Raw genomic sequence first — 24,999 nt, forward strand, 5'->3', positions numbered from 1 at the left:
TCCATAGAGGGAAAATTTCGAAATAAATATTAATAATATTAAAATAAACATAATATATATTATGTAATATTTACGGCCGAGTAATCGCCTGAACGATTACACCCTGTTAAACATTCAAGATTTATATTATTATAATAAAAAAAATGACTGTTGGAACTTTTGAATTCTTTGCATTCTCTGTGTGACTGTGTCATTTATCATTAATCTATCGTTGAAAAATGTCAAAAATGTTTAGTTTTGATAAAAAAGAGTATGTTACGAGACGATATTTCTTGTAATTTTTAATTTAATTTAATGCAATATAAAATATTGGAGACACCTTTTGAGTTTTGGTACGAAGAAACTTGAATTAAATCATTCATACAAGGTTTGTTTTATTGTTATATTTCTGTGACATAGGTTTTTTTAGGGAAAAAAAGAATATTTTACGTTTCTTATTTATATTGTTTCAGAATGTTGCGGGGGAAAATCTTACATTTATTGCATTGCACATTATTCCTTTCGTTCATATTTTTCTTCCTCGTATTTGCGGGTGCTATAAACTTGGACGATAAGGAAAAAGCATCAATTGATCCTATAGAAACCTATGGACTACTAGGTGCAGTGATATTGTATGTCTTTAGACTTCTCACATTACTTACAATACCTCAGGTAATTTGTAATTTTTCTGGACTTATATTTTTTAATGCCTTTCCTGGAAAAGTAAAATTAAAAGGATCACCATTATTAGCACCTTTTATATGCATAAGAGTTGTAACAAGAGGAGATTTTCCAAAATTAGTTAGAAATAATGTCACTCGCAATATGAATACATGTTTGGATTTGGGTCTTGAAAATTTTATTATTGAGGTTGTAACTGATAAAGCAATAGATTTGCCTAAACATAGAAGAGTGAGAGAAGTTGTGGTACCTAGAGAGTACAAAACTAAGACTGGAGCATTATTCAAATCCCGTGCATTGCAGTACTGTTTAGAAGATAATGTGAATATATTAAGTGATACGGATTGGATAGTCCATTTAGATGAAGAGACATTACTGACTGAAAATTCAGTAAGAGGCATATTAAACTTTGTCTTTGATGGGCAACATCCATTTGGTCAAGGCCTAATTACATATGCCAATGAAGAAATTGTAAATTGGCTCACAACATTAGCAGATAGCTTCAGAGTGGCTGATGATATGGGAAAACTCAGATTTGTTTTTTCAGTGTTCCATAAGCCGCTTTTCAGCTGGAAAGGGTCTTATGTTGTCACAAGAGTAAGTATTTATAGTATTTATTTATATTAAACTTACAATTCAAAATTGAAATTCCATAAAGTACATATAAGAGTTTTCTAATATAAAAGGTGATTAGTTATTTAGTAGTATTTGTATTTTGATATTCTTGAATGTATAAAAAATAACATCATTTCAAAAACTATGGACCAAATTTAAAAATTGCTTTCAACTTATCCTGGGTAAACGCAAGAGCCAGAATCAGCTATTTATCTAATAAGATATATGTATTGTTTTTTTTTACAGGTGGGTGCAGAAAAATCTGTTTCATTTGATAATGGGTTGGATGGTTCTGTTGCTGAAGACTGCTTTTTTGCTATGAAAGCATACAAAGAAGGTTATACATTTAATTTTATTGATGGTGAAATGTGGGAAAAGTCCCCCTTTACACTGTGGGACTTTATGCAACAAAGAAAAAGATGGATACAAGGTATTCTACTAGTTGTACACTCAAAGGAGATCCCTCTTCTATATAACATATTCTTAGGCGTTTCATGCTATTCATGGGTAACCCTCCCATTCTCAACTAGTAATATATTATTAGCAGCTGTATGTCCTATACCATGTCCACATTTTCTAGACTTGATAATTGGTTTCATAGGAGCTGTAAACATTTACATGTATATATTTGGTGTCATAAAATCATTTCCAATGTATAGATTTGGGCCCTTAAAGTTTATAATGTTTGTTGGAGGCGCATTAGCTACCATTCCATTCAATATTGTTATTGAAAATATTGCTGTGATCTGGGGAATTTTAGGTAAGAAACACAAATTTTACGTAGTAGATAAGGAAATAAAGACTCCAATTACTGTATAATAATATATTACTGAAATGTATGTACATGCCTTGAGCTACTACTTACTGGAGTGAACTACTTACAGTGAAATTTATCTTGTGCTTGTTATTACCTAATTATCCATTGAGTAGTTGGTTGAGGAATAACTATTGAGCCAAGAATAACAAATTTAGTCATTTAGCGGTAGAACAGTATTGATTTCACAAATATTCCTTTAAAAGATTATTTTATTATTGTAAATGTGAATGAGCGGAGTATTTTTTTTTTTATTAATATCAGTGTTTTGGTGTAGGTATAAAAATGCTTTAGATTCAATTTAGTCAATACTAACCTTTTTATGAACAAAACATATCCACAATATAAGTTGTATGAAAGACTCATAAATTGAGCATTGGTTATTGAATTATAGATTGAATCTTCAACTTTGGGCAATACAACCTGTGACAGCTTGTGTTATTGTAAATTATTAATGTGATAAAGATAATAATCGTTCACAATGATCATTTATGTGTCCTTATAGCCATACCTGCTATGTTGGTAATTGTAAAACTCTTTTTTTATTAAAATAAGATATTACCATTTATAAAGTAAAACCCATTGAGATAATATTACTACGTATGGAGGAGACACCACGAACAAAATCTGTGCGCCATTTTTTTGCTCTAACTAAGTTTTAAAAATTATTATCTAGTTAGGTACTTAACGATGAAAGTTATTCCTTTGCACTTTTCCGTATTATTTGTATTATTTGTGCAATATCGTAACACACACGAAGGCATGTTTGATGCGTTTCACTTTAAAACCATTAAAAAATACCGCTCAACATACGTCACATGACGTATGTTGAGTGGAACATAAGTGATGTAGGTGGTGTCGTCTCCTTATTAATATTATCTCAATGGTAAAACCCTGGGCTTTTTGCATTAATTTAAATTAAATATGATACTTTGTGATGCTTCTTAAGGTTTATTTTTGTATTTTTGTTCATTGATAATCATTTTGAATGATTTTATCTGATTTAAGATGTTTTTGATTATTATTTTTTTAACATAATATTATACATTTAGCCATAAAAATTCAATGAGAAAATTTAGCTAGTGAATTTCCATTGATACCAAAGACTTAAATTATAAATGATAGAAGTAAGGTTTAAATGTAGATTAATGCCAGCCATTATGTTATTTTAGTATTTTCATGTTTGTGTCTATGATTTTGACAAAATTGCGAGGAAAGCGCTTGGTATGTGATGCATGTTATGTTTTTTTATTTTTGTTTTAAAAATTATTTGTTTATTTTTTTATTACATAATGGTTGTATTAATTTTAACGAAACAATTAATAAAGGCGTAAATGAGGAATAAGTAATTATTGTAAACAAAAAAATGCCTTACCAATTTTACCATTTTTGTAGAATTTATATAAACTCTAGGCTGTCTTATTTCTTATTATAAGGTAAATGGCAAGTTAATGGTAAAGAGTCGATTATTGAAGCACAAATGAAAGTATTTTTGAATTATTTAATAATATGTACATCCACTAGTTGGCATTTATAGTTTAATATGTTTCCAGTCCCTACATCGAACAAAATAATATAACCATGACATTATTTATAACTAGCGGTCCGCCCCGGCTTCGCCCGTGGTACATGTTTACGTTTTCTCTACATAAGAACCATCCTCGTACTTCAAGGAATATAACAAAAAAAGAATTATCGAAATCGGTTCAGCTGTTCTCGAGTTATATGCGCTTACCAACACATTTTGCGATTCATTTTTATATATAAGAAGATTATGGCTTGCTTTTGAGTCATATCTTGACATCAATTTCTAATTGCTATAATGAAACCCAAGAAAGTGTAAAATGATGCTATACGTAATTATAAAGTCTTTGGCAAAGAGTGATGTATTGAAATAGAAATAAGGGTGGTTTGCTTGAACAAAAAAAAATCAAAGCCAGGGTTGAGGGATAGTGAACCTAGTCACTATGGGAGATGGATTTTGTTCTTGTAACTTCATGCACACAAAATTCTGCTTTTGGCGTCACCTCATTAGCATAGTAAAAAGAGAGAAGTATGTTAAATTATAACTTTTTATGCGTTGATTAATTCACCTATTTGAGAGTTGCAAGTTTCATTCAACTTTTCGCGATTTGATTGCGATTATTTATAGCTTTGTAAAGTGCGCTGTGCAAAAAATTAATGCTAAAGATTACTTACTGATTTAATCATCTCGTCTTATCTTTTCCACGCAAAGCTGATAACGCCTACAGTATCGAAGATATTCACGTAATTTTGTTTGGGCTTCACTCTTCTATTTCTCTAGAATTTGGACATTTTTTACGTAAATACCTAGTAAGTACCTAATTCGTATTCTCCGTAGTTTACAGTTTACAGATATGTATAAATTTTAGTACTTAGTATCCAAGTATTGATAATTTTTAATACTTACAAACATTTTAAATATATTTTGTATAAATTATTAAAGTATTAACTACAATAATGTTCACTTGCACAATTATTACTACATAAAGGTAATACTTGTGCGATTTTCCTGTACTTAAAATATGTTAAGCTTCGTATAAAATTATACCAAAGCTAATTTTAGGTACCTACCAATATGATAACTAAGTATACTATTGTACTACGTGACCAAGCCAATTAGACCCTTTTCAACTGTGACGTCACCCGCCCATGTCTCGGGTACAGATAGCAAAAAAAATATATTAATAATATCACTGTTCGCTCTCCGCTATGAATAGTCTTATTTTTCCCCATTTCGAGGGTTGTCTATGAATAACAACACAGTAAAAACTTAAACAAATAACAACAAAAAACTTAACAGTCAACAACAAGCTTTAACGATTAATAATAAAAAGTACAGAAATAACTAGAGATGTGAAACGTACGAATACGTCGATGCTGCGAACCGTACTAAGGCGAACGCGGTACCTGAGGCGGTAAGCGGGCGGGGAGGCCGCATTCCACCCGAGCGTCTAGTTGGCTTGGTCGAATAATAAGTATTATAATTGTATTTAAAACACCAATATTGTTACCATCACAATAATCATTCGAAGAAAGAGAAAGAATATACAGATAATTTGTGATTATCTGTATATTCTTTCAATAAATTTGTTTTTAATTATCATAATTTGTATTATAAATTATTAATTATTGATGTCTATTGATAATATTTTAAAAGTTTTGGCTTTTATTTAAAGTTTACATAAAAAATTAAAGCACCGATAAATACACGCACAACGAAGATATTGTATAGTCAAAAACACCCCATTTTGTACAAATTAGGTAAGTACTAAGTATGTTCTACCTATTCAAAGTTCGCCGCTGGGTTCAGTATAAAATAGTGAGAACTGCATGATGTATTTTATACCATACGCATTAAAAATATGTTTTATACTCTGTCCATTATATTATTTGCTTTTTGACAGCTTCACGCCTATGAAGGATTGTATTGTCTATGTTAAAATGTCATACAAATAATTATCGTTCTTCATGGACAGGTCCCGCCCACTTAGTGATGTCTACACAGAATTATTCAATGATGATTGATGGGTCGATAGATTATAATAATCGATAGAAATACTCTGTAAAATATATCCGATACAGAAAAACTCTTCTATTATGTTATATAATTTAAATGTAAAGACAACCAAATTGTAAGATAGAAACCAATAAATAATAAAATATTAGTTTAGTTTAGTTTTAACATACAATGCATAGATATGTGGTCTTATTATTACATATCTTATTAGTAGATACGTTTACGTTGTAATTATTATTTACGTACCCGATTCGATTTATGATAATATTTTTAATTTATGATTGAAATGGTATCACAATCGATAATCTTTTGAACATCACTTCTGGTATCACCCGTCGAGCTGTCAAAAAGCAATTCTTATAGTGGACAGACTATAAGCTATTGCATAGCTTCTATCGTGGGCCTTGAGCGCGGGGACCGAATCGGGAAATTCCGCAACGAAAAAACCTCACGCTCCCCACTCCGACGGGCTCGGAGGTGTGGCTTGAAGGCATGCTATGCAATAGCTTTACCGCGGCAGTCCCCGAGTGCCACACGTCTTTTTTTTGTATGTTCAAATATTATGTTTATCTAAGATAGCTGATAGATATGCAAAAAAAAAACGATGCGTCGATAATACATTAACTTAAAATACCTATGTCGTGTAACGTTATATCTGTCCATAGCATGGATATCTGGTCTACACAGTCCTCTTATCTTTTCATCTAAAAGCAAATATCCTGTATACTGTGAGTCAAGGATCACATATAAGAATTCGACGCAAATTAAACTTTTGACCTCTGCCTATTAGTGCCATCCTTCAATTAATTATGGTATTTGTGAGATTACTATAAGAAAAAATTATTTATGTGTTCCCTAACGTGATAATTGTGGTATATATTTCAATGTTTTCAATTTGTGTATTTATCGATATGTAAAGTAAAATGTTGAAATATCGTTTATGTCATAATATTGGAATTGATATCTGCGATACCTTTGGTTTCATTAACGTTCATACGTAAATATTGATATTATGTATGTTTCTATGAATATTGAGTACGTTATCTTTTGATTCGTTTTTAATCAATTGTATTAGAGCATGTGAATGACTGTAAATTAATGGTTTGGTGGGATTATTGTATAAAGGTGTTTATAAAAATAGTATTAAATAATGAAAAATTTATTGCTTTTTATTCATAACTTCGTAATTGTGAGTAGGTTCATTGTTCATTATACCTACAGACTAGCTGAATATATTATATCAAACTGAAACTGGAAATTTACCATGTTTGTTTTAGTTACTTTCACAGAGTGTTTCTTTCATATAGTGAATAGTTTAATTTATGGTAAGGTATGAATGTATGTACCTAACTGACTCCTTTTCACGTGATTTTGATTTTGATTTTCACTTTAAACATATAGATTTTGTTCTTTTAGCTTTGTATTCTTATCAAGGATCGATTGCAATGGAATAATTTGATTCAATGTAATTTCACGAGTTTTTCTTTTAGTTTTTTACTAAATGTGTGATAGGCGTAACTTTTAGATGTTTATAATTAATTTTTTAATGTTCTGTGAGAAGGTAGGTAGGTAAATAATGCGCCGAGGATGGCTTAGTTTTCAAATTAATCCAATTATGGATGCACTTTAAAATCGGTCTCTTATGCGACGTAGGTTAGGAAAAAATCTACTTACAGAGCTAAACCTGCAACTACAGCCCCTCATTAAAAAGCTTAAAGGGTTACGTAAATAGGACGATTAACGACTTTTCGCGACGCAGACAAGATCGGAAGAAAGACGTTAATTAAAACTTGTCTCGGATTGCATTGAAGATTTCAGTAACTATATTATAAGTGGTAGGTATTATGTTTGCAGCCTTTCATAATGTAGCTATGCAGACCTTCTCTGATAGTACCTAGCTATGATCATATTAATTCATACTGACTACTGATTCATTTACCTACAGGTCGATAACAGAAAATTACCCCAAGTCAATTACATGACTATATCAAATCTATAAATAATTTTAATAATTTCGATTAGGTATTTTTTACACCTTTTATATACTTATTTTATTTTAGTACCTTCCTATCTTAGTTCTTTATCTATGTTTAAATTTGCAGTTATAGGTACTTATTTTTTATAAATATGTAATTTAGGTCCTATACACCTTGGTCTCTACATACCTACTTATATATTTTTGTACACACTAAAAACGAATACCTTTCCATAAAACGAGTATCTATAGTTAGTTATACCTACTCAAAATTGCATGATGGAAATGTTCGATAGAATAGTCTCTGTAGGTTTATACAAAACCAATTCCGAAGCTATTACTTTAAGTGCAGATATAGGTACTATCGATGGCAATTTATTAAATCTTCGTGGACCACCAACAAATTAAGCTGATTGAACAGTTTATCCTATTTGCCAATAGATAAGCAACCACGAAATAGAGCAATGATTAAGTAATAAACCTAATTAATTAATTTATAATCCGCTGTGTGAAACCTACCCGGCAATTGGTATTAACAAAGGTCAGAGTGTATCACATCCATGTTGTAAGCTACTTATTTTATTTATCATGATCATATTTTGAACTACATATTTATAAATTATAGGTAAAAAAATAATGCTTATTTGTAATATCCTGTTATTTTTTTTTCACTCTTAGATATTGTTTTAGTATTAACACAAAAACGGAATCATTTTGGTCCGTATTATTTATATTTGAAAAGGGTAAATATGCACAACGTCAACGCAAGCTAAACAGTCCTGACCTCAGGCTCAGACGCTTCATATAATAAAATTATTATTTATTACTTGGGAACGCTCGAGTACACTTTAATTATCCGTTTTTTAATATTTTTTATTTACGCTGTGTTTAACTTGATTATTACTACCCGCACAGCGTTTAGTTAAAGCCGTTTTTGACCATAATTCAAAAACTTCGTCACAAATAAATTAACCATACTATCCAAAACGGCTGGAACGATTTTCATGAAATTTTGTGTGCCTATTGGGTACACGTTAGCAACCCCTTCCCGCCTCCCCAAAAACACCATAAGGGATCTCGTAGAGCGTACACTAATTGCTCACTGTAGCTCTTGCCTCGCCACTGTATGTTAGTCATATTATGTTATTGCATATTATAATAAAAATTATTAGGTATGATAAATCACATAACAAGACAAATTATCAAAGCTAATCAAGGTTTGTCTTACCATTCATCCTATAATGATAAGAATCATTTATCAATCAAATATCTACTAATAAGCGATATTCTATACCTACCCACGGTCGGCTGATTGATAAGGATCTAACGTAAAAATGTTAATTTAATCTTTTTATAAGGCTGAAAATTTAACAGAAGTTTACCTAGATACTTACCTACTAAAATTACATATCTATAAATTATATTAAATACATTAAAACGAAATAACAACCATAAAATAGCACAATTACATAAATCAACGTTTAATTGTTTTCATTAGATGATTGTTTTGATTTAAATAATGTACCTACCTACGTATTTTAAATGAAGTCGTAAATATGTAAAATGTTAATGCGCTTTCAACTCGCGTTTATGTTGGAGATCACTTCAATTTTGCTAAGTTAATTAATTAGAAAGCTTTCTATACGCTGAGGATTGCTTTATCGATACAAAATATAGTTTTGCTTTCTAAATAATGAAATCATTAGACAACAATGGTATTTTCATTAAGTAGTTGGTTATACATATACACACCTACTTAAAGGTTATGAGATATTTGACTAAGTTGATTAATTTGATTAATTTTTATATATCTAAAATCTAGGTACCTATGTATCTATACTGGATCAATAATACAATTTAGAAAGCTTTTTATGAGCTTATATTATTATATGTACTAGCTTTCCACCCGCGGCATCGCCCGCGCAGCCAAAGAAAAACCCGCATAGTTCCCGTTCCCGTGGGATTTCCGGGATAAAACCTATCCTATGTCTTTTCTCGGGTATCAAAATATCTCTATACCAAATTTCATGCAAATTGGTTCAGTAATTAAGGCGTGATTGAGTAACAGACAGACAGACAGACAGAAAGAAAGAAAGACAGAGTTACTTTCGCATTTATAATATAAGTATGGATTAAACAATAGATATCAATTGATATACATACATATAATTAGTCGGTAGCAATCCTATATAAGTTACTCTATGGTCGGTAGGCAAGATGCAAAGGAATGCTTCCTTGAATGCTTCCTACTTAATCTATGCTAAATAATTAAATATTCAATTTTTACCGTAGTGCGCCAGAAGAAATAAAAAATATGATACTCATCATGATAAATGAAATAATATTTTATAGCCTTATTAGGAGTGCATTTAAAATAATTGATCCGCCATCTTGGATATGCCGCCATGTTGGATTTAGAGTGACGATACAAAGATAGACATGCAATGTGATCCAAACTGAACGTGCATACAGATCAATCGGTTCTGGGTATCTTCAAAATTGAGTTGCAAGATTTCACCCGAACATACATTGCAAGTTAATTTAAACTTTGTAAAATTGTTGGACTTAACGCTCATAAGCCATTTCTCGCCTCCAGGCTATCTACATATTTTATACTATTAAATCCATAAAATAAAATGTAGGAAAATAATGCAATAGGTTATGAATACTCAGAATGATAATATACCTACTCAGGATGAATAAAAAATAAAATTGAGGATGAGAGGTGCGAACTTGACGAGATAGAAGCCGTGTTGCATGTAGATATTAAACTACATCGTCTATGGTTTCTCATGTAATCAGGTATAGGTAAGTACCTACTTATTTTAGGTCTCTAATAAAATAGTCTACAGAACAATCAATTTGTTATGTTAGGAGCACCGTTATATTCTATGATGAGTTTGCCGGAAAACAAGATCAGATTTAAGGATTTTTTCTCGACTAATTTTTTTAAAGACGGAGTCAGGTAAGTAAGTACATTAAAAACAATCTGATTTCACACATAGAGGTGTAAATAAATGCACAATATGTAAGGTGTTAAGCTATAGATGAAATATATACGAAGACACTTAAAAGGATTATGCAGCGAAGCCCCAACTGTGCGTTCGTGACCCGTATACAATGGACGGCGCATGCTTATGTTTTATGTCGTACAAGTTGAGTTCGTTTAATTTAATAATATACTTCATAGTATCGTAATTTTTACCAAGGGCGATGGGTAGCAGTCTACGGTATTAGTCTTGTAAGACTTGGTCGGGTCATCTGTATCAACAATTTAAGGGTTCGAAATGAGTGCAGTTCCGGATGTTGTTGTGGAATGCAATGGTGTTGATGAAGAGGATGATCAGGATGATGAAGAGGGGTACGTTCCAATAAAAATATCGCTTGTTACTGAAGTATGAGCCTTAAACGATTAGTTAGTATCGGTCGATCGTATATTCTGAATTGTGAAATTAGTATTGTGCTGTGTTAACTTATGATGCTAGATATAATGAGGTTCTATTTTGAGCTCATAAAATACTCAGTGCCGTAGTGTAGGTGGTGAATGTGATCCTACATCGTGAAAGTAGCCTACGTTATAATTTCAAAGAAGAACAGCAATAACATGTTTTATTACGGATATAGATTGAATTTATCGTTTTGCTATTTTCGTCGCCCACATAAATCACGTTTTTCTAAACAATTTTTAGGGATATCATGACGATATTTTTATTCCTATCCAATTTCACTAGATGTATGAAACAGCTAAATAAAGAATGAATAGATATTTTCCTTCGTTAGCCGTGTATTTTTAATGAAAAATTTTATCGAGAATCATGCAATATAATTTTATTGAGAATCATGCAATATTGTACCTATGAATAAATAGGTGGTAAGATACATGATTCGAGACTCCCTTGAGGTTTTATCCACGTAACAAATTGAGTTTAAGATCTTTTAAACTACCTAGGTATCAAATAAAGTGGCTTGGGTAGGCTTTTATAATAAATTACAAATCTAAATAAGTTAGTGTTACCCTGATATACTAATATTTTTGATAATATTATAATTTTAATGTGATTAATACAGCTACATAGGGGAGACAAAATTTTACAAGAGGGATTCAATTGGTTTTTTCTTTGTAGATTGGACATAAATCCAAAACTGGGCTGCCGGGTTCATTTTCCTAGTGACGTCATGCGAGGAACGTGAGTTGCCATGAATATAAAGTCCGCAGACGTAATCACAGTGACGTTGGATGTTGTTGTTTGCAAGCTGATTGGCACAAAAACCATTTATACCACTGCCGTAAAATACTATACGGCTCACAAATGTTTCTCAGGCAAACTTTCTCGACACTAGATTTAATATTGCCAAGCACATCTTCCGCTTTTTATTTCTAAGCTTTATACTTATTAGCAGTTTAATTCCCTTACTTAATGCTTCATTTCCTAAGCTTTATATATTGCAATTTTTTGCTCGACTAATTAATATTTTAAATATGCCAGGATGCTTCTATTGATGTTAACATATTAAACAGGTTTGTACATTTTTATTATTTACATAGTTATTAACTTTAAAGATTAAATTTATGCTAAAATGCATTCTTTATATTTTATAGCTTTTTACATATTTAGATTATTTAAAACATTGAATGCATAACTATAACATTTTATTATAATAACTGGTTAGGTACAAAATGTTTTTGTTTTTTTTTTATTATTTATATATTTGTTATATTGTAATATTTTAGTGAAAAAATTTTAGAATAATAAAAAATTAATAAACTAAATTGCAGTTCATATTAAGACAACTTTTTCCAGTGTTTCAAAAGTTTCAAAGTTGCATAACCCAAATGGCAGCAGAGATACGGATTTTTTGCTGCATTTCTTTTGTATTATGAGATAAAAATAGACAACAGAAGAAGCATACAGTGTATCTAAATTTTTCCTCAACACGTTCGCGCTTACCTACTTGTTGTCACTCACTTGTAGGGCTGCCTGTTGTTCGATGATCATAGCTTTCAAGACCTACGCGAACAACTTCAATCTTATTTTATATCGGCTTTATATCTAAAAATAGACATGAATAGACTAAGAACATTATATCACGATAGAGGTGGTCCAATGTAAGGTACACTTATATACAAAACTTCATTGTATATGTATCATTATGAATAATAATATCTTGTTTAAAATTTAAAAGCAACGAACTTTAATGAAACAGATTAACGTCAATAATCAATTGGAATTATTTTATCAGCATCAGCCCTACACAAGTATAGCAGTACACAAGTATTCTATTGTCCGTGCCAAGGTTTAGTTATTTTACACGTGATAAAAAGAAGTTTTATATAGAACACGATAATTCGTTGAAGGCATGTTGTTTAATGTTTATTCGGATTTATCATCGCCGATCATTATCTCTAGACTCTACTATCTTAGCGTTTTCATTATAGAACTGTAGGTATATGCACTTTATAGTATACTATAAAAATACGATATGTTCATAAAATATACTTTTTACTTCTTCGATTAAGATGCGTAGTTATGGCTATTAAAACAATAATTTCATCTTTTCAGGTAAGTGTTTGTATGTAACAGACGATGAACTCCGTTAAATAATGAAGACTAACAAAAAGTTTATTATCAACGAAATTATTTTGTAAGGTAACATATTATGTTTATGTATTTATGATATATATAATATAAATGTAGTGTATTTTTTGTTGTTTTGTTGGTTGTGACCGCCTCCTTGGTACAGTGGTTGACGCGTGAGGCGTGAGCGTAGCACCGATTCGCGGTGGAGACCAAGAAAAAAAATGTTTCGGTCTGGCAGGACACAGAAGGCTGATCACCTACTTGTCCTTAAAGAAAATCGATCAGTGAAACAGGTGTATAATACTTCTGCCCCTTACCTCATTAGGGGACATGGGACTTACTTTTTTATTAGATACTTGTTTACTTTATAGTGTCATGTTTTTTGTACCTTTAGGTATATCTATGTACCTCTACTTGCATGTTTTATTATTCCCTACAACCCTACTTATAGAATATATAAAACAAATTGTGATTAAGGAGGATTTTTGAAAGCAGGGAAAATGGATATGATGAAACTACTCACTATTTATATAGGTCTAGGTATATTTTATTTATCAATGCTCACTTTACGCGGTAAATCACCCGGGTATCGGCGTTTTTATGATGGGCATAGATAAAAAATATGCATTTTCGAATATTGTAGTGATTGAATTATATTAATTTATAATTCTCCTTTTGGCGAATTATTTGCATCTCAAAGCGAAACAAATAAAAAATAAGTTTTTCCTATTTCTCATTAGTCATATTATCGCCTACGGAATATTTTATATGACAAATTGTTTTAATGAACAACACTGATGACAAAACGGCTTTCTCTTATATAATTCCATGAAAACTTATCTGATTTACACATAATATAAGATAAAGCGTAGTGGTCACTGCTTACGTCTTCGTTTACGACGAAGATAATCGTCAGTAATCATAGCCATGTATAGTAGATATTGTATTATCTGTGGCCGAGTTAATAAATCACGTAAGCACAGATTATATATCACGGGGTTTTGGTGCATGGTTCTTTCTATGACCATTCAATTTTCCTAAACATAAGCCGGATTTCTACCTTTAAGACAAGAATTTATTATTTTATTTAGATTTTCTCTATTTGTAGGTACATTTCGGAATAGTTATAATCAGTTGAATTTTGTGAAGAAACTGGACTACTCAAACTTAAAAAAAAATTACTAAGTACTAAACAATGTAATTATCAAAATTGTATCGTCATGATATTATGTATATATATATTTTATACTTAATTTAAATGTCATAATTATAAATATATGGTATATGGTGAAACAGTGATCTTATCTGATCAAAATGTTATTTTAAGATAAAAGAAGGGGAATATTTTTTTATCAAATTTATCATCGAATCATAATTAAGTACAGCTTGTATCTACTCAACAGTGTAATTGTTCTACATTTTCTAGATTTAAATAAAATTATCATAGATATTGTATTTTAGCTTCGAAAGTAACGGAAAGCGTGTCAATAAATTTCTTTCAATATTAATTAATGAGTAATGACCCTATAGATGTTGATGTTGATGTAATACATTATAGGTAACATTATGAATCAGTTTAACTGTCAGATAAGCTAAACAGAACATATCCAGAAGTTGTTAAACAGAAGGTCATTACAATCCAAAATAAAATATTATATTATCTAGTTATAAATCCCATGAATGATTGATAGTGCTTGACATGTAATTAAAATATAATTATTTGCATTGAGCACGTTAAATGTGCGGCTGTGTGTGGTCAGTTATAGTGTTTATATTATGAGTCTAAATCGCATCTATTAAACTTGTTGTTATAAAACCATGGTATGTGAAGAGGCTCACATTGTATACTCTTGTACCAAATGCCCTTTAGCCTTGACCATAATATCATTTAAAATCAAGAGGAATAAAGCTAACATTTAATTTCTTTATTTTTTTTTAAAGCAACAGCTACAACAGCAACTACAGTTCATCCAAAATAAAAATATAATCCAAAATACAGAATACAATGCATGGAATAGGTAATCATCTCGTTACATTTGCGAGATAATTATAATTACATTGTTAATAATAAAGAGAGCCAGATGCTGCATTGTCATTCTGCGTTCGAACAACTTTATTATTCAAGAGACGTTATCATTCAGGTTCCGTGTTAGCATACTATTCTTCCCAGCTTTCAGGCTTGAATTTCCGCTATTTTATAAACGATACTTTGTTGCTTCTAAGAATATTATTCTGCTTTTTAAAGGCAGTTGGCAGCTGAATTCACTCTAACGGATGCTCATTGATGTGAATAATATTTAAAAAAATACTTATATGAATATTATATTACTAGTATTCAAATTTATATTATGTGTATGCATCCATTTATTAAAACAGTAATTTTATGTGGTTATGTGTCATTTTGACGATATAGTTCTAAAAAATCAGATAGTTAACTACTTACAAGTTCACATCTACACCAAAAAATCTGTATGCAAGCCTTAGGAATTTGCTCATAAATGACAAATCGAATTGTTGTTTCTAATAAGCTATCTACGATTGTGTATCAAACGTTATTAGAGAGATAAACGTTCAACGCCCGCGGACACAGTCAGGTCAACAGTATTTAATAATTTAAATGGCAAAAGCTTTAGTAACAAACTAGGTAAGCTGCGAGCAGTTCGGATTTCAATAAAACGGGATTTGATTGGCTTTCGGTTTCAATGATGATCAAATTGACCTACTTAACGAATAGCGACTACCGGGATTGACTTGTTCACTTGGTAGATTTCTGTTGTATTCGATTAGGAAAAACCAAGAATTGACTCTAGTAATTATCAAATTTATCATCGAATCATAATTAAGTACAGCTTGTATCTACTCAACAGTGTAATTGTTCTACATTTTCTAGATTTAAATAAAATTATCATAGATATTGTATTTTAGCTTCGAAAGTAACGGAAAGCGTGTCAATAAATTTCTTTCAATATTAATTAATGAGTAATGACCCTATAGATGTTGATGTTGATGTAATACATTATAGGTAACATTATGAATCAGTTTAACTGTCAGATAAGCTAAACAGAACATATCCAGAAGTTGTTAAACAGAAGGTCATTACAATCCAAAATAAAATATTATATTATCTAGTTATAAATCCCATGAATGATTGATAGTGCTTGACATGTAATTAAAATATAATTATTTGCATTGAGCACGTTAAATGTGCGGCTGTGTGTGGTCAGTTATAGTGTTTATATTATGAGTCTAAATAGTCGACTCAGTTTATGGACCAGAAACCGAGATATAAAATACCTAAGCGTCTATTTGCTTTAATTAATGATCTTTACAAAACGTTATAACCAATTTTATTTTATTTGCAATAATCATACTTATAATAAAGTGCGAAGCTTTTATGACTTCATAAACGTAAGTTACTTTCTTTGGAAGCTCAGTTATTTAAATAACATAAATAAGGTTATGTATTATGTACCTACAGGCTAGTTTAATTTATAAATTAGTTTATTTTCAAATACTTATAATATCTACATTCCAAATTACTCCCGTATTATTTTACCCTCATAAACAATTTCACTGGAAAATAAGGTAAAACAATCACAACAGCGAATACCAAAATCATTATCAAGTTATTCTTATTTCTATAATATCTTGCTATCATCCCGAGAAACTTGTTATGTTTTTAAATAAGAACAATCGTTGTTTCCCATTAATTTATTTAAATCTTATGATTTCAGTGCTGCCATTATATAAACTGCTCAAGCGTGTTTTCCCACTCAAAAGTTTTCAACCCTCCTTTACGGCAATTTCGTTGTTGAGTTGTCCGAAGTTAGCCGTTGTTAAGACCTTTGTGACATATCTAGTTAATCTCAGAAAATTCAGATGATATTTTCTTGGATCTTAGAGTACTTAAATATTTAAATTCAGAACACCTAATGGATTTTGAAAATTTCAATTAGTATATGTTTAAAAGTAATTAAAAATAATTGAATCTACTTTGAAATGAGCTTTCCTAATATCGAAATGCAGCATTGCAGTAGTTTGAAAACTATTCGTTTGATATTGTACTTTCAAAGTATTATAGAAACATTACACGTGAGCAACTAAGCGAATTAATATTAAATGAATGTTAAAAAGTTTCAAAGAAGAAACTACTTACATATTGCACTTGTGGGAGGCGAATGTTATCAAAAGAGCTTGTCTAGGAGCTACGCGTTGAGAGTTGCCTCCTCTAGTAATTATACTGGAATTATTTAGTACCTCTCCTCGCATTTACTTCAATCTTACAAAGCATTTAGTTTCATGATGATACGTACCAAACGAATAGGTACCACTAGATAGTTAGAAATTAACATTGCAGATGTAATTTGGTTATTGACAGAACTAGTGAGTTCGTTCTAGTTTCTATTAGTACCTACGTTGTAGTATCACAAAAAGTTGATTCCATATTACCAATTGCATCTACTTACACTGTTAAATAACCCATAATAGCTACCTGATCGTTCATGTGTCCTTCATAACATAATTTTTTTTTAAATGTTTTTTTATTAAGGGATTTTTGTCCTAAAGGACGATGACAATCCCATCGTACTTTGTATACAAATATTTAGCACTTAACAAACTATATTAACTATATTTTAAATTTAAAGTTGAATAGCATTCTAGCTGCAACAGAGTGTGATGTAGCTAGAATGATATGCACCAACATTCATAAAATTTATTTTAAATTTGTCAACAAGTCTTTTTTTTAACATCATTCCGAACACATTCCATGAGAAAGTGTTGGATATCGTCATATTTATGACAGAATTCGCAGTTGGGCGAGTCAGCTTTTTTCAAGAGATAAGCAAAACTTCCGCACGGTATGTGTCCGGAAAGAAGTCGAAAAGCGGTTACAGTTTCGCATCTATTAAACTTGTTGTTATAAAACCATGGTATGTGAAGAGGCTCACATTGTATACTCTTGTACCAAATGCCCTTTAGCCTTGACCATAATATCATTTAAAATCAAGAGGAATAAAGCTAACATTTAATTTCTTTATTTTTTTTTAAAGCAACAGCTACAACAGCAACTACAGTTCATCCAAAATAAAAATATAATCCAAAATACAGAATACAATGCATGGAATAGGTAATCATCTCGTTACATTTGCGAGATAATTATAATTACATTGTTAATAATAAAGAGAGCCAGATGCTGCATTGTCATTCTGCGTTCGAACAACTTTATTATTCAAGAGACGTTATCATTCAGGTTCCGTGTTAGCATACTATTCTTCCCAGCTTTCAGGCTTGAATTTCCGCTATTTTATAAACGATACTTTGTTGCTTCTAAGAATATTATTCTGCTTTTTAAAGGCAGTTGGCAGCTGAATTCACTCTAACGGATGCTCATTGATGTGAATAATATTTAAAAAAATACTTATATGAATATTATATTACTAGTATTCAAATTTATATTATGTGTATGCATCCATTTATTAAAACAGTAATTTTATGTGGTTATGTGTCATTTTGACGATATAGTTCTAAAAAATCAGATAGTTAACTACTTACAAGTTCACATCTACACCAAAAAATCTGTATGCAAGCCTTAGGAATTTGCTCATAAATGACAAATCGAATTGTTGTTTCTAATAAGCTATCTACGATTGTGTATCAAACGTTATTAGAGAGATAAACGTTCAACGCCCGCGGACACAGTCAGGTCAACAGTATTTAATAATTTAAATGGCAAAAGCTTTAGTAACAAACTAGGTAAGCTGCGAGCAGTTCGGATTTCAATAAAACGGGATTTGATTGGCTTTCGGTTTCAATGATGATCAAATTGACCTACTTAACGAATAGCGACTACCGGGATTGACTTGTTCACTTGGTAGATTTCTGTTGTATTCGATTAGGAAAAACCAAGAATTGACTCTAGTAATATCCGCTTTTTCTTATTCTACTGATACTAACTTTAACGGTTTTTGTGTTCTGTGCATCGAACTTTATTCATAGAAATGAGTTAAGCTTCTATGTGAGGTACTTGTGTTTTAAAAATGCCCTTACATTTGTCGTTTTGTATCAAGTATAAATTTCTAATTTATACGAGGTCCTCGCAACCAATACAAAGATTAGAAAACACAAAGATCTAAACGCTTAACATATTCCTGTGTTAAAATATTTAAAATTCTCAGCTCATATTCCGTTATTATCTACATAAAATGCAAAAAAGCATTTATAATTCTGAGCAAAAAGTAAAAACCCACTCTACATATTTTCGAAAGATATTAGCATAATTTTTTTTACGTGTACCACTCAGGAAAAGTCCTTTATTAAATTAAGATGCAAAGGAGAGAAAATTATGCTAAGCAGTTAAAAAGAAAATCAAGGGTATTTAATCGTATTGAGCTGTAATAAAATTGGGCCGATGTAAATGCGAATTGAATTGGTAATTAGTTAAAATTTTTCTTGAATTTCAATACCAATATTAGAAACGTAATCTTTTAAAAACTAACATTAAGCAAGTATATTATGTTGTATATACAGTAAAATAAGTTGTTTACAGGCATTGTGTGCAATATAAATGGGCAAAATCAATAAATAAAGTATTTTTTAAGGAAATCATTGTTGAAAAAAATATGTATGTTCCTTTTATACATTAAAAATGGTTACGGGGATTCCTTGTAGTATGTACATGTTTTTTTTACTCTAATATACTAAAATTAAAAATATAAAACACATAACATTGTAAATAGTACTCCTAATGTTTATAAATAAGCGGTTCCATCAAATTATAAAAATGCTATGGAAATGCAGGCGTTAATGGTAAGTTGACGATTATTATTCATTGAACAGCTGAACAATAAGCAAATTCATAACTTAAGTTACAGACGGCGATTAGGCAGGCTTCAACAGCATCGCTCGAGCGTCGATAAACACTTCAAACAATGCTCAAAGTGTGTGAAAGAATGCGAAGAATTTTAAGGTAGTTGCGGGCGAGGGGCGAGGCGAAGGGGCGCGGCCGCCCGCCCAAAGCGAGCGCCAGTCGGGCTCAATCTCGCGAAAGCTCGCTCGCCGTGAGCCTCTTGCCGGGTCGCGTGAAAAACTCGTACTTATAAAGCCGTAAACGGAAGCGTGTTTTCGCTAACTTTTTCGCCGGTTTATATGAACTGTGAATTTTTTTGCCATTTTTTTATTCATACTCAAGAGTAGATTTTATTCAGATTTACGTATACCACTATGTGTGGCGGTCACCACGCGGCCGCTGCCGCCGGGTGACCGTCAACAAATGAATACCAACTGCATTATTATTCCTGCATTGGTAAGTAATAATAATATTATTTTGTTTTATAAATCATTCCAAAATATAATATTACCACAGCCACAACGCCAACGCTACGAAGCTAAGGCAAAGTTTTTCGAAATTTAAACACAATAAACAATTTCGCGCGTCGAACCATCATGAGTTTATTCGAAAATTCTAGTTTTTTTGTGTTACTATTTGAAAATTGTTATTTATGATAAAGTACCTATAATTTAATATTAGTACACGCTTTATAATTAAGATTTTTCTTATAGTTTTTATATTAAAGGGGGTTCTGTTGTTTATTTATTGAAAAGTTTTATTTAATATTAATTTAAATTTTGGCATGATCCTATTTTGCTGTTTATACATTTTTAAATCATTACTTATATTTAAAAATTTCCATTGTAGCGGGTCTTAAAACGGTACCGAGTTGACTTAATCAATTTTCTACTTGTAATTTAATAAATAATCATGACTCAAAATTGTGAAGGAACTACTTATTATCTAAATTTATTTTACAAAAATGAAATCGATCAAACCATGTACCACCTAATAAGCCTGCGAAGGAAAATAAATATTTGTTTAAAACATTTCCCAGGGCAATAACTTTTGACATATAATTATTGAATATTCACTTAAGATACAATATTAACATAATTGTTATGTCAGGGTTGAGAGCTATTATAAGCGCAGTGATGAGTGGTGGAGTGAAGAAAGCTCTAGAGACCCGCGCGACTGCGGAACCTACGGTATAAAATCGCTTACAACGAACCGGCCTTAATAGAAATATAATTCCTTATTATTTGTACTAGGATAATACGACACAATTAATGTTAATCTTTGCTTAGTACGCCAGAATGACTTGCAAATACGGTTGCATAGATGGCTAATTAAATCTCCTTATACCGAACTTTATTTATTCATTAAATACTGTTTTAGTTTACTCCTTATAAAGTTATTTTATCATGATATACCTACTTGATAAAATGTAGGTGATAGAGGTTGTGAAAAAAATATTATAGATCTTCTTTTAATTAAATAATTGTTTATTAATAAAGTTGAATTATACGTTAATGTAGATGAAAGGCAATGTTAATGCTACTAAATAATGGAAGGCTTGCCTGTTTTACCTCTTCTTTAGTACGGTTTTATTGGTTTTTTTTACAAAAGTTAGGTATGACTAGGTATATCAATACAGTATTATTAAATATAGGTATAGCACATTAAATTATGAAAAGAACGACATCAATAGGATCCGAAAATAAATCAGAGCCGTTTCATGAGTTGATTTTATATTATTTATTTAGACCCTAGAGGCCTTAGAGATTTACATATCCAATTATTATTTTTTTGAATATATCACGCTTACGTAGTTGCCGGCATTTGATTGTAAAACGAAACAACGGGCTAAAATAACCTTGTTATTTTCAGTTTAGTATCGCACATGTATAACATTAATATGTTTTACGATTACATAGTTGAGTGTAACTGTAAATTCAGTTGAAAGAACACCAGAAAAGTTCTAAATAGCCCCTTAACTACGGCGAACGTGATTTAAATTGTTATTCCATTGGCCTACCCTGGGTTTATAAAATATTTGATTATTTCAAAGGAGTGTTTAAATGGAAACATAACAGAATAAACTATGAATTAATATTCGTTATTCGACTCTCAATCGTGTTAGAATATTACCAGTTATTATTTCAAATTTTGTATTTCGGAAGTGTACAAGATCAATGCCAAGCATGAATACGATGATATAAATTTATTATGTTGTCGAAATAGAGCTTTGGTCCTTTTATCACCTTTGATCTGCTTGCTCGTTCATTGAATTGCAATTTTTCATCCAGCAATAGAAAATACAAAGAGCTCTGGGTATTACTTAAATGTATTGTGAAGAACTATAGAGAATACTCAACCCGTAGAAATATTGTAAATGAGCTTATTAAGGAAAGAAAATTGATATCGAAGATCATTCTCTACTACAACTAGGCTAAAAGAATAGATGTGACTTTTAGGTGGTCGTGAAGCATATTAAGGGGCCCTGCTCCGAAATGTATGTTTCTAAATCATGGTTTTTGGATAGAAATCATCATATTTAAAATCCTAAAAAAATATATAGCACAGATAAACGTTTGATCTAGTGACTTTTTTGGATAAAAACACAATATTAAACATTTGACTCGATCATAAAAAAAACCAGAAGTAACATCGATTTTAAAAGCATAATCAGTTTTATGAGAATTAGGGGAACGCTATGTTTATGAAAATTTGACATTTCATTTACTAATCAGGTTTTACAGGGAAATTTTTGGATAGATTTTTAATTTAGCCCTTATTTTTTTCTATATAAAATATAATACGTAAAATGCGACTCGCGCGCACCACGTCAGTGCAGCCAGAGTCCAGCCGGACGTTATCGAGGGAGGACCTGTGCTAGTTTTGCTCCCGACCACGTTGCAGTCGCCGCTCGCGTATTAGAACCGAGCGGCGAGTAAAACGGCGAGCATGTCACGGTATAAATAAATCAGTAGTTTGATTTTGTTAGTTATCCTAGGATTATTGTTGTAAATATAAATTAACTTCTTATTCTATACTATTAAACGAACAATATTTGCATATTAATATATTTGTTTGTAAATACAGTGTGGAAATTTTCGATGGGCCCTGGGTGAAAGTACTAGAAATACTGGAGATAGCAAATTTCCTTTATTTTTAAAAAGAAATAGAACTGCATTCAAAGATTTTCAAAAATTCATTTTCTTCGACCGGGAATCGAAAGAACTATTAAAACCGCATCAAAATCCGTTGCGTAGTTTCAAAGATTTAAGCGTACAAAGGGACATAGGGACAGTGAAAGCGACTTTGTTTTATACTATGTAGTGATTTAAAATTATGTTTTAAAAATTACCTTGCCTGAGATCCTCTTTTTTATGGGTTATTGAATAGGAATAGCGGCAAAGTTTTGAAGTACTAGTAGAAAGACTATTATGATGTTGGTTGATCTGTATTCAATGAGTATGACAAATATTATTTTTATGAAACAACAATCCAAGATGGCGCCGACGAAAATTTGACTTTTTTCGTGATGGGTGTCATTTTCGTGGTTTTTGGGGTAGCAATTAACGAATATGAGGTCAAAACTATAATCCAAGATGGCGCCGACGAAAATTTTACATCTTTTCGTCATGGGTGTCATTTTCATGGTTTTTGGGGTAGCTATTAACCAATATGAGGTCAAAACTAAAATCCAAGATGGCGCCGACGAAAATTTACATCTTTTCGTCATGGGTGTCACTTTCATGGTTTTTGGGGTAGCTATTAACGAATATGAGGTCAAAACTAAAATCCAAGGTGGCGCCGACGAAAATTTTACATCTTTTCGTCATGGGTGTCATTTTCATGGTTTTTGGGGTAGCTATTAACGAATATGAGGTCAAAACTATAATCCAAGATGGCGCCGTCGAAAATTTTACATCTTTTCGTCATGGGTGTCATTTTCATGGGTTTTGGGGTAGCTATTAACCAATAGGAGGTCAAAACTAAAATCCAAGATGGCGCCGACGAAAATTTTACATCTTTTCGTCATGGGTGTCATTTTCATGGTTATTGGGGTAGCTATTAACCAATATGAGGTCAAAACTAAAATTCAAGATGGCGCGAACGAAAACTTTACATCTTTTCGTCACGGGTGTCATTTTCAAGGTTTCTGAATTCTGCTCGAAAAATATGTAAACGGTTGTAAGAAAAATATACTTACCAAATTATCGACGGTAACATTGGGGATTTGTAAATAGCTGTCTCAAAAACCTTGAAAATGAAACTCATGCCGTAAAGATGTAAAATTTTCGTCGACACCATCTTGGATTTTAGTTTTGACCTCATATTAGTTAATAGCTACCCCAAAAACCATGAAAATGACACCCGTGACGAAATTTTGTCAAATTTTCGTCGGCGCCATTTTGGATTTTAGATTTGACCTCATATTGATTAATAGCTACTCCAACTCTTTGAAAATAACACCCATGACGAAAACATTTCAAATTTTCGTCGGCGCCATCTTGGATTTTAGTTTTGACCTCATATTGGTTAATCGCTACCCCAAAAACCACCCACATTTGCTACGGAAAAGTTCAGATTCATAGGTAATGTGACGAATATAATTTATTTCATTCCGACCGTTTCTCGGAATAACATACATTTACTAAGAAGGGTTTAATATATTGCCGGTAACATAATATTATGATGTATGTTAATAATTAATAATTCATAAAAAAGTATTTTATGGGTATAACCGCGAAAAATTGTCCCGTTACATTCATGACATCATAACAAACGTTACGTACATGACTGAATGTTACTTACATGACCATTATAAAGCTTAGTACATATATCAGTTATCTTTTCTTCCTAGCATTAAAAAGTTAACGTCAACACGGTGTCTTACACTCACACGACAGGAAAAAATGGAGATATAGGTAGGTAAAACCAATTCATATCATAAAATAATGAATTAAAACAAAAAGA

The 24,999-nt window shown here is 31.2% G+C and overlaps 1 protein-coding gene across 1 annotated transcript; it reads left to right on the plus strand.

The window, feature by feature from the left end:
- Positions 1 to 219: 219 nt before the first annotated feature.
- egh (beta-1,4-mannosyltransferase egh) lies at positions 220 to 3,441 on the plus strand. Its single transcript, XM_090110256.1, has 3 exons — positions 220 to 367; positions 453 to 1,257; positions 1,522 to 3,441. The coding sequence occupies exons 2-3, from the start codon at positions 454 to 456 to the stop codon at positions 2,092 to 2,094; spliced, it is 1,377 nt and encodes a 458-aa protein (XP_089966382.1). The 5' UTR covers positions 220 to 367; position 453; the 3' UTR covers positions 2,095 to 3,441.
- Positions 3,442 to 24,999: the final 21,558 nt, after the last annotated feature.

The sequence above is a fragment of the Colias eurytheme genome, chromosome 15, assembly GCF_061535395.1.
Source record: "Colias eurytheme isolate Ceu_HAF_F1 chromosome 15, ilColEury1 Martin Lab GWU primary, whole genome shotgun sequence".
NCBI lineage: Eukaryota > Metazoa > Arthropoda > Insecta > Lepidoptera > Pieridae > Colias > Colias eurytheme.